Source organism: Phalacrocorax carbo, chromosome 1, assembly GCF_963921805.1.
Source record: "Phalacrocorax carbo chromosome 1, bPhaCar2.1, whole genome shotgun sequence".
Taxonomy (NCBI): Eukaryota; Metazoa; Chordata; class Aves; order Suliformes; family Phalacrocoracidae; genus Phalacrocorax; species Phalacrocorax carbo.
This window is the reverse complement of record NC_087513.1, coordinates 85,883,921-85,893,930: the sequence shown is the minus strand read 5'-3', so window position 1 is coordinate 85,893,930 and position 10,010 is coordinate 85,883,921. Positions and strand designations below refer to the sequence as shown.

The following is a 10,010-nucleotide window of genomic DNA, read 5'->3' as shown; positions in this document are numbered from 1 at the left end:
AGTGCTTCTGCAGTTTTTCTCTAGAAGCAGGGAAAGAAACAGTCAGTATAGCCTCTAATGTGAGACTGGAGATTGTCCAGAGCATGTATTTACTGAAACTACTGCCTTATCTCATGGAAAGGTTACATCTTAGTGTATGAGTTGGAACAAGGAAAACACATCACACCTGATCCCACCTCCCGCTTTTTTGAGTCAAAATTCTCTTTGTAAACACAATGTAGCCTTCCCCAGGACAGGGGGCCAGGAACCCACAGAGGAACAGACGGCATCCCAGGCTGTCAGACCAGTTCAACACATACAGCAAACAGAGTTCTTGATTACAAAATTAAAAAAAATTAAGGCTCTTTCCACATACTTAGTGTATCATCCATAGAAAGAGACCAAACCCTCAGCTTCCTCTTTTTACCTGATCCACTTTTTAACCAGCATAAGTGTATTTTTCACACCAGAGGTTCCAGCTTCTAGCAGAACAGCCCCAGTACTTCTGTGGGAAGGAGATGTCCTCCTCAGGAATAGAAGGGATGGAAACACAACAGATGCAAAGCATGGCTATGAGCCCAGTAGCATAAGTGCTTCATAGCAGGTTGTGCTTCTTCCCTTGATCTACTTGGTCTGATTATTCAGACCCTGCAAGATTAAAAGAGACTGTCAGCTGCCTGACATGTCTCGGGGCAATGGCTGCAGCATGTTAAGGGCCCAAAGGAAGATTCTGCAATAAGATATCTGCTGGCAGCCAAGGTTGAGAAATCCTCCTTAGGGGTAGGAAGGTAGCCCAGTAGGTGAGAGTGGATGAGCACCTCTGAGGGCATGAAAGGTCTCAGCAGAAGATCTGTTTGCTGCAGGTCTCTTAGATGTCTTGGCTCTAGCCTGTCTTCATGTCCAACTGTGCCCACGTATGGTTGTTACTGGGTCCTAAAGAAATGAACATGCTGAGGCTATCTAAGATACTCTTATGCTTTCTCCTTTGTCTGCTTCCCAGCAAGTTCCACACCCTTGTTTCATACAGGGAGCTTACAGCAGGCACTGTCAAACCAGAGGTCCGACATCCCGAAGCACTAGAATAATTCAAGTCTCCAGAAAGAAGAAAGGCTACGTTGTGCACATCAGAGGCAAAACCTTTGCACAAAATAGCCTTATGTCCTGAGAATGCTATGCCTGACCCAATTCTGATATGCAATGAAAAGCACCACCTCTCAGAGCATGGAAAAAGACCAAGTCTCAGGACCACGAGGTCCCTGTATCTCTACAGCAGCCTCAGCCAGGTGCTACAGTGTGCTTACAAGGTGGAAGAGGCCAAATGTACGATGAGTTCATAGGTAGCCATCATGATAGCTGTGTTTGGGATCTGGCGGATCAAGTGAGCCAGGAGCCCTCGGTATAAAGCCAACGGTCCCTCTTCATGGACCACAAGCTGTAGAGTCTGTATAAAGGAACGGTATCGTGACCCTTCTTCTCGCAACCGTGTCCGAATGACCTCTGGAGAGACAAAAAGAGAAGTGATATTAGGATATTGATCCTACAGGCATGGCATCTCCCATCGGGGAACAGAAGCAAGGAGAGTGGACCCACTCACCATGTGGATACGCAATGCATGAAGCACATGTTTTGGAGACAGCAGCAGCTCCCATTAGTCCAAAGAAATCATGGCTGTTCGGTGAAAGTGTGAGTGGTGGGGAAAGGGAATGATGGCTGTTTCTCAGCTGCTGTTTCAGTGCTTCATAGATGACAAAGTGTATGATGGTCTCTGACACTCCAGCATAGGAGGCAGTGATACCACGGTAAAATCCACGAAGGCCCTCAGTGCGGTACACACGCATGGCACATTGGAGAGCATTGCTGGCCATCTCCCCCTTCACCCTGTAAAGACAAGGGAGGCTCAGAATAGCCTACTGCTCCACTGACCTAAAATGCTGTTGTGAACACAACCGTATGCCTCTTTCCCAGCATGCCTTGAAGATCTGTGTTCTGATGGCAAGTCACAGACCCCTACACAACCCCACCTCCAAACCAGTCCTGATTTGACATGGAGTGTCTCTGCATTGCTAGCCTGCCTTACCTGGCTTCCAGCTGCATCCTGGTTTTCACTAACCAGATAGGGTTGGTGAGTGTAGCAGAGGTAATGCCTGGAGAACAGAAGAGGAAGACAGGCATGAGCACCAGGATCACTTTGACAGTTTATGAGGAGGTGCTGATCTATCAGCTCTCTGAATTCTGCTTGGCAAGCTGCAGGCATTTGCAATTTGAAAATGACCTTGAGCTCCCGTGGGGGAAGAGACATGTAGGGCAGACTATTTGATTCTCCTCCTCCCCCATTCCACCCTTTGTCTGGTGGTACTGCCTCCAACATAACCCTACTACTGGCCCTGGTGTTGTGAACAGGCAAGAAACAATGGACTAAACTTGCAAGAGTGGAAGATTTTGTTAGAGAATTGGGATATATCAAGAGAAATGATTCTGTGAGTGGTCTAAATTACACACTGCCTTTTCCCTCTCGCAGCTGAATGGAGCCCTTTTCCTGATAGCAGTTGAAGGGGTAAAGACTAGGTCTGTGACTTTGAAGAGATGAGTCTAAGAATGAAGAGTGAGCAAACGTTTTGGTTACCCAAGGAACTCACTGCTCCAGGTATGAAGGGAGAAAACTTCAGAGAGAGAGCAGGACTGATGGGAGCAGCAATGAGGAAGGAATGAAACCTGTTTATACTTACAGACAGAAGGACCCCTTGGCTCTGATTTGAGACAGAAGGTGCTCACCTGCACAGGCTGCTGATAGCATGTGTACTTTCTTGGACTCTGGTACAAGGACAACATTGAGCCTCTCCTTAACTCCAGAATAGGCAGCAAAATATATAGCTCTGTTTGGAAAGAAATACAGAAGAGGTTACAGCTCACCTATGAGGAGCAGAGACAGCACTGCTGTGGTGTCTCACTCCAACTTTTCTCACTCCCAGCACAGGTTTGTCTAATGTGACATCAAGATACCATTTATACTAGGCCCACAGCAATCATCTTATCTTACAACTATGATCAGAAGGTCCAGAAAATGTCTATGTGAAGGGGTCCTGTAGCACAATGAGCACAAGGCCCAGACTGCTTTCAGAATGTGGAGCAATAGCTGTTATGGATGTCCTTTAAAACATGTACGGCATGAGCTATCCTCAGGGTGCAGTACTCACCGGGAAGGGGCAACCCCAACAAGGTTTGGACCCAGACCTCGGAAGAGGGATCGCATGCCTTCCTTCTCAAGGATGGCCCTGCAGAAGGAAATGAACAGAGAAAGCAGCAGAATAACTCAGCTGGGGGATTTCCTGTTCTTCTTCATTCTTCAGTACTTCAAGTAGCATCCTCTCCTCCCCTCCCGTGTTATTCTTTTTTTGCCCTACTCATTTTCTCTCCAACCACTTCTCCTCTCTCCTTCAGTCATTTCTTGCTGACACCATCACTCTAGGTCTGATCAAACTACTAGCTGAGAAATTTCTCAGTCCCAAAAGCTGCCTTGCAAACTCAAGAGTTCAAAGCACAGATCAACTGTGAGAAGTAGATGTACCTGTGCTCTGATGAAACCTCCTACTGCACTTGTGGTTTCCAGAGCCTCAGCTCAAATCCTACTTCCACCTGTCTCTCCCCCCTTCTCTCTCCACCTGATGGCCAAACCTTCACCTCCCTGGTGCTAACATGCACACTGCCCTACCCTACTCACCTCAGCAACTTGAGCACTCCAGGAGATGGTGGGGTGGGGTTCACCAGCCTCACACTCATCCCTGGCAGCTGTATTTCTGAGAGGCATAGAGGCCTCAGTGTCAGCTGGGATGACTGCAGACGTGTCTTCACCACTTCCAAGGGACAGGTCAGGATGGCTCCAGCTGTGCCACCACATCTAGGGCATAAAAAGGACATAACAGCACACGTAAGAATGACCCTTGTGCAGGAACAGGGCAATAATTCTGACCCTGCTTGTCCACAACCTCTCCCCTCTAGGAAAGGAAGTTAGGCCCCCCAGCCTGCGTCACACATGACCTCCTGCTCTGACACTGATTAACATAATAACACTTAGTTTGGAACATCTCCTGGCAGCCTCACTCTGAAACCTCACTCAGTATTTGAGACAAACAGTCCCAAGTCCATAGGGACTCAGCAGTCCCTCAGCTCAAAGCTGCTGATCTTTGTATTCAGAATTGCCCAGAGCAAACATTTCTGCTGCCCAACCTCACTGTAATACCTTCTGCTGAGATCACCGGGCACAATGCCTCATACCTCCCCACAGCACCACTGGCTCAGAGAGGGGCAGCACAAAACTCTCCCACCCCTCAGCCTGTGTCCTCCAGCCATAACTCATTCAGCCCCACATTTGCAAGGCCCTGTAACCAAGAACTGTATTTTCTGCAAACAGCCAGGCTCACCCCCAGCCTGACTTGCTTAATGAAAGAGGACCCTGACCTTCAGCAGACAGAAGCTATTTTTGGAACTCACGAACCATCACCATCCAGCAGTCTAGTAGTACCTCAGTAACGCTGAAAGGACACGTATCCCCTTTTTCCCTTTCTGCTACCCAGCCACAAGTCAGAACCAGAGAACCAATATGTTTCGTTCTCAGCTTCTGCCCCTTCAGATCCTTTGACTGGCAACTCTGTTCTTCTAGAGGATGCTCAGTACCTGAAAGATCATTTTGACATGAATTTGCATGGAACAGCCATGCAAGAGCCTTTGACAAGCAGACAGATGTTCATATCTGCTACAGCTAAACTCACTTTGTTTCACAAGAGATGGAGGCTTAAAAAAAAAAATCTCATTCTGCTCCAAAGAAATAAAAGCCAACCAAAGAACTACAAGGTATCAGGGAAGAATCAAGTATATCAACAGAATTGCATATGATGGTACAGGACAGCACAGTGGCTAGAGTTCTGAAAAATTATTTTGAAAAACTCTATACAGCTCAGTGCACACATAAATTGCTCTCACAGCCTTTGCTCTTAAGGCTTCATTTATTATTGCCTGCAGGTTGGGGGGAGGAGGGGTGGAGGAAAAAAAAAGAAAGATGCCTGGATGCATATTACAACAAAGTCCAAGAGTTAAAGATCTGGCAGCTAGCAGGTTATGCAGCTAATGATGCCAGCAACTAGCTATGCTACTCCATTGCACTCATGCTGATTTTTCAAGCCCTTTGCAGATCTATGCAGTACTGACGCCTTGCAGAGCAGCCGATCAGCAGCAATTTCTCGCAAGAGATATGATGAGTGGTGGGAGTCTGGGATCAGGTGGAACGTGACCAAAGAACTTAGCTTGGGCTCAGAAGACAACACAAAGCAAAGCAGTAAACATCCTGCCTCAGGTTCTCTGGATGAACAAGCTGATCAAGCATGGACACCAAGACAGCCTACACGACAATCCAGGAATTGCATGAGGCAGGGCCATGTCAAGTCTTCCCATGGAGACCATTCAGGAGCCCAACAGTCCTGTTCTCTACCATAGGTTCTACTAATTTGCCTGACACAGGCTCCAGATATGCAGGCCTACTGTTTTCTTGACTAGAAGTGTAGTTTCCAGTTCACAAGAAGATTGAGTGCAGTGGTGACAGATCAAGAGGTCTAAGAAGTCTGAATAGAGCAGTTTCAACTTCTTATTTAAAAGCTGAGCAAACACTACAAAAGCAATTGCTCAGTATCCTAAAGATTTTTCTCTCTAACAGTGCATAAGGAGGCACAACTTTATGTAATGTTTTCATAATATCTCTTTTTTTTGAGAATTTCCTACATGGAAGTGGTAGGATATGAATTTGAACCCATGCCTCCAGTATATATAAAAGTTTCCTGAGTTCAATTTCTTCAAGCTATTCATATGTATAGATAATAGAGAAGAATTTTAAAAGCAATAAGAGTTAAAGAAATTGTTACTCCTTAGCATGGCGGCCATTTAATCAGCAATAAGGGAGTTCAAGGTGAAAGGGGACCTCTGAGCTACTATGGCTCAATGGCAAGACTACAGAGGATTTTTCAGGGAACAAAGAACACTGACTAAACAAAGCTAAGGAAATAAGGTGTACCAGTTGTTCAAAACCAGAAGAAACGTCAACTATGATGTCTTATCAGGCACTGCATGATGATACAGCTCCTCACAATGTATGAGAGGCATAGGTCTCCAAAACTCTTCTGTTTCAGACGAAATGGAAAATTAGGTACTCTTACCACAAAGAGATGAACTATTTTCAGTCCAATACTAATGAAGACAAAATTGAACAAAACCTCATCAGAACACACATTTTAAAATCAGCAGGCACAAAAACCCCATGGCCATGGATATTAAAAATAGCTGATTGAGGAGACTTCACACTTACAGATTTAAATGCTTAAGAAATGTTAGGGGACTGGGGAAATATACTAGCCTGGAAGAGTTCTAATGCCTACCAGGACTAAAAAAAATAAGTATATTGTAATAATTGATGCTGCTAAGGTAATACTTATATGACCCAAGATTCATGTCAGAAGAGAATTATGCAATCAGATCTCTATAGACTTAAAAGACATTTTGTACTCATCGGGGGCGGGGCGCTATATTGTTTTTTTGAGGTTTTGGGTGTTTTTTTTTTTAATGGAACTTACCAAACAAAAGCTGAATTCACAAGAGCAACTACAAAGATGTAACGTAATTCAGTTTTGCAAAAAGTGAGCTTGATATCTCACAAAAGCACACTTAGAGCCTTAGCACTCCACATAGATGCTAAATGGATTAAAATCAGACCACAAAACCTCAGAAAGATTAAAAAACAAAAATCAGCCCCACACTCTCCCTGCTCTGAAACCAGCTGTCAGTAAAGAATCAAAAAGCAGTGGTCCAGCAAGAGTCTAGGAAAATCACTTCTAGCCTAGACCTAACAATTTTCAGTTTTTCCACGAACAGACTGGTGGTAACATTTTACTCTTGATAAAGCCTTTGATAGAACAAGAGATTGTCACAGTACTGAGCAAAGCTGCAACGACTAGCAAATAATGAAAAAATATATGGAACTGTGCAGTCATCAAGGGTTCTCATGCAGGGCTTAAACAGACTGGTTTAATAAAACCAAAACCCTTAAGTCATTACTCTAAAAGCAGGAACAAAATAAATTCTTGCAAAATATGATGAAGAGCAGCAATTGACAACCAGTACAACACATACTCCCGGAGTAAAGCAGTAGCAAAAAGAGCTAATTGAGAAGGCTGGTAATTTTACCTTAGAAAACAGTACTTGCCTCTAGGTCTTGCTTTCACGTTTTAAAAGGAAAACTGGAAAGTTTAAGGTGGCAGAAAAAAGATTAGTTGAGGGAAGTAAGAAAAACCCACCGTTAACATTTTTTCAATTATCTGAAAAGGATATGGAACGTGCACAGAGTGACAAGGTTTACTGGTAATTCACATTTTATCTCTTAGGCTAGCCAAAAATTGAGATGGCTTGAAGATCTTCATTTAAGAATAGCAATGCTAGGTCAGAGAAATTTGCAGTTAAATCAGGATTCTGCCTAGGACAGAGATGAATAAAGATTAGCTATGGAAGAATAGGAGAAATACTCATACCCATAATACTCTCCCGGCTTCCCACAATTTTTCGCTCAGGGTTTTCCCCAGCCAGAAATGCTGCATTGCATTTAATAACCTTCAACACATTCTTTTTCATTAATCTTTTAAAAATGCTTTCTGGACACATAAAAAGCTTTTACCCTCTAACATCCTGTGGCCAGGAGTCCCACAGTTTAACTACACACTGGGTTAAGAGCTATGTTTTGAACAAACCTCTCACAAGTTTCATTTGATGGTCCCCAGTTCTCATACTAGAAGATAAAGTGAATATCTGTTCCTTCATCTACGAGATGTTTCATTAGGTAAAACAGTAATATTAACTATATACTGCAACAATAACCTGAACTTATTTTTCATCTCTTACTCATCTTATTCACCTCTTGCGTTTTACTTAATTATAATTCAAGGATTATTGCTTAATGGGTGAGGACTGGATACAGACTGACAGAACTCCCACTAGTCATGCTCCTGTCACCAGCCAAGCTCTCATAGTTTTTCAGGAACCAAAGTGGAAAATGAGGATGAGGAAAAGCTTAAGAAAGCTATAAGAAATCTGAAAAAAATATTTTAAGAAAGGCTAAGATGCAGTGACTGTATAGTTCAAATGATAAATTAATAAAAGAGAACACCACATACAAAATAACTCTAGGAACAGAAAGGGCAAGCACATACTAGCAAAGATCAACATAGCACAGGAACTGCATTAACTACAAAACCCTGGAAATTTCCTAATTAAAAGCAATTAAATGACGTGCTTTACTGCACATGCTATGCTGGGGACCTTGCTGTCACACAGACTCCACAGGCTGGTGAAATTTGGAAAGGGAGTTATACAGTTCCTCAGCAAAGTCCAGAGAACCACAATACCTTCGGCTTTAGGACATCATAAGCTTAAAGCTCATTGTTTTGAGACTTAAATGTTTCTTAAAGAGAGGTAGGGTGAAATGCCACATAAGAACGGACATGCTGAAGGGCACGCTGCAAGCTCCGAGGCACTGCTAGGATCCATGCTCCAAACACCTGACTTGCCAGAATCAGCTGCACTATTTAAAGCCAGAGAAGACATGCAGAAATCTCAGCCACGCAATGATGGAGCATTGGCTGCCCTCCCAAAGGCAAGGATGCTCCACCATTTGCTCTGCTGAAGGGGCCCCGTGGTGCCTCTCATTCCTCCGTTCAGCACCTCGCTTCCCTTGCCCCCCACCCCGTAAACTCAGGCTGGAACAGATGGGATGGAACGCCAGGTGAAGGCACCCGTCACTCACAGGGAGGCTCCGCTTCTTCCCACACCACGGAGCCATGCCCTCACCCCGGCGCTTCGCGGCTGGGCCATGCCAACGCGCCTCCAGCTGAACCCGGCACACCACAGAAAGCGCGGGTGAGGATTACGGGGCACAGGCAGCGTCTGGCGTGGGGCAAAGCCGGTTGTCCTCTCCCCCAGCCGCTGCTGGACGTGCGGCCCCACGGTCCCCGCGAGAAGTGCAGCCGCCGCCCGAGGCCCGTCGGCGGGGAAGGGTGGTGCGGGCCGCCGCCGCAGGCCTCGCTCCTCAGGGGCGGGCGAGCGGACCGCTGGGAGGCCGCGGCGAGGCCCGGCCAGGCCGGCAGCCGGAGGGGGACCCAGGCCTGACAGTAGGCGGGAGCAGAGGACGGGCCCGGAGCTCCCCGGGGAGCGGGCGCCGTAGCCGCGGGGCCCGGGCCGACCCGGGGGAAGAGCACGGGACGCGAGCCCGCCCCGGCCGCGCGTCCCGGGGCAGAGACCGGCGGCCCCCAGTTGTCCCGCACAGACCCACTCACCCTCCGGCGAGCAGGTGGAGGAAAGTGCTGTGCTGCGGCATTGCACGGCCTGGCGCTCTGCTGCCCCGCCAGCTCGCGGGCCGCCGCCTGGCCCGCCCGCCGCGCCGCCCCGCCCCGCGCGCTGGCCCCCGGCCAGCCGGAGCGGGGCTGGGCCCGCCGACACCGGTGGCGGGAGGGGCGGGCCGGGGCGCCGCGAACTGGGAGGGGCTGCGGGGGGCGGCCCTGCAAAGCTGCCGCTCCCGAGCCTCTGCACGTGAGTGTCGAGGCCCGGCGCCCCAGCGTGTGCAGCCTCGGGGACGATGCCTCCCTCCCGCGTGTTCTCAGAGCTGAACTCGAGCCTCGCCCCCACCGGGCTGGAGTCCCCGCTCGTGCTTTTGTTTCCGCTCATTTAATCCCTCCTTGCAGAATTTTGGGTGCTAATTCACGCAGCTCCTTTTGACCAGCCACTCAAGCTCTTTCATTAAAAAGAAAAAACAAACAAACAAAAGCAATCAGAGAAACCTTGTCTTTGTTTTGCAAGCAGGGGAACCAAGGCAGAGACGGCAAAATAATTTAGTTGAGGTCAGACCACAGGGAAGTGATGGGTCCAAGAGCAAAGCCTAGTCATTCCTGACTCTCATTCTCACTCAGTGGGACCATAGATGCTTCCTCAGGTGTTTGAGTTTACAT

The 10,010-nt window shown here is 47.1% G+C and overlaps 1 protein-coding gene across 2 annotated transcripts; it reads right to left on the bottom strand.

Moving 5' to 3' along the window:
- Positions 1-58: 58 nt before the first annotated feature.
- On the bottom strand, positions 59-9,570 carry LOC104047127 (solute carrier family 25 member 36). 2 transcript variants are annotated; one of them, XM_064464430.1, is made up of 7 exons: positions 9,342-9,570; positions 3,698-3,874; positions 3,174-3,251; positions 2,752-2,852; positions 2,057-2,123; positions 1,574-1,857; positions 59-1,476 (listed from the first exon to the last, which is right to left on the bottom strand). In XM_064464430.1, the coding sequence occupies exons 1-7, from the start codon at positions 9,380-9,382 to the stop codon at positions 1,277-1,279; spliced, it is 948 nt and encodes a 315-aa protein (XP_064320500.1). In that variant the 5' UTR covers positions 9,383-9,570; the 3' UTR covers positions 59-1,276. The 2 variants fall into 2 exon arrangements, with proteins under 2 accessions (XP_064320500.1, XP_064320493.1); XM_064464423.1 differs by lacking the exon at positions 9,342-9,570 and adding an exon at positions 8,813-8,993.
- Positions 9,571-10,010: the final 440 nt, after the last annotated feature.

Bases quoted from the DNA above. Each gene is read 5' to 3' on its own strand.
- LOC104047127 (XM_064464423.1), bottom strand. From the start codon at position 8,880: ATGGCCCAGCCGCGAAGCGCCGGGGTGAGGGCATGGCTCCGTGGTGTG. The intron at 3,875-8,812 runs GTGAGTGACGGG...TTTATGCCCTAG, and splicing joins GGAAGAAGCGGAGCCTCCCT to ATGTGGTGGCACAGCTGGAG. The intron at 1,858-2,056 runs GTAAGGCAGGCT...TTGTCTTTACAG, and splicing joins AGGATGCAGCTGGAAGCCAG to GGTGAAGGGGGAGATGGCCA.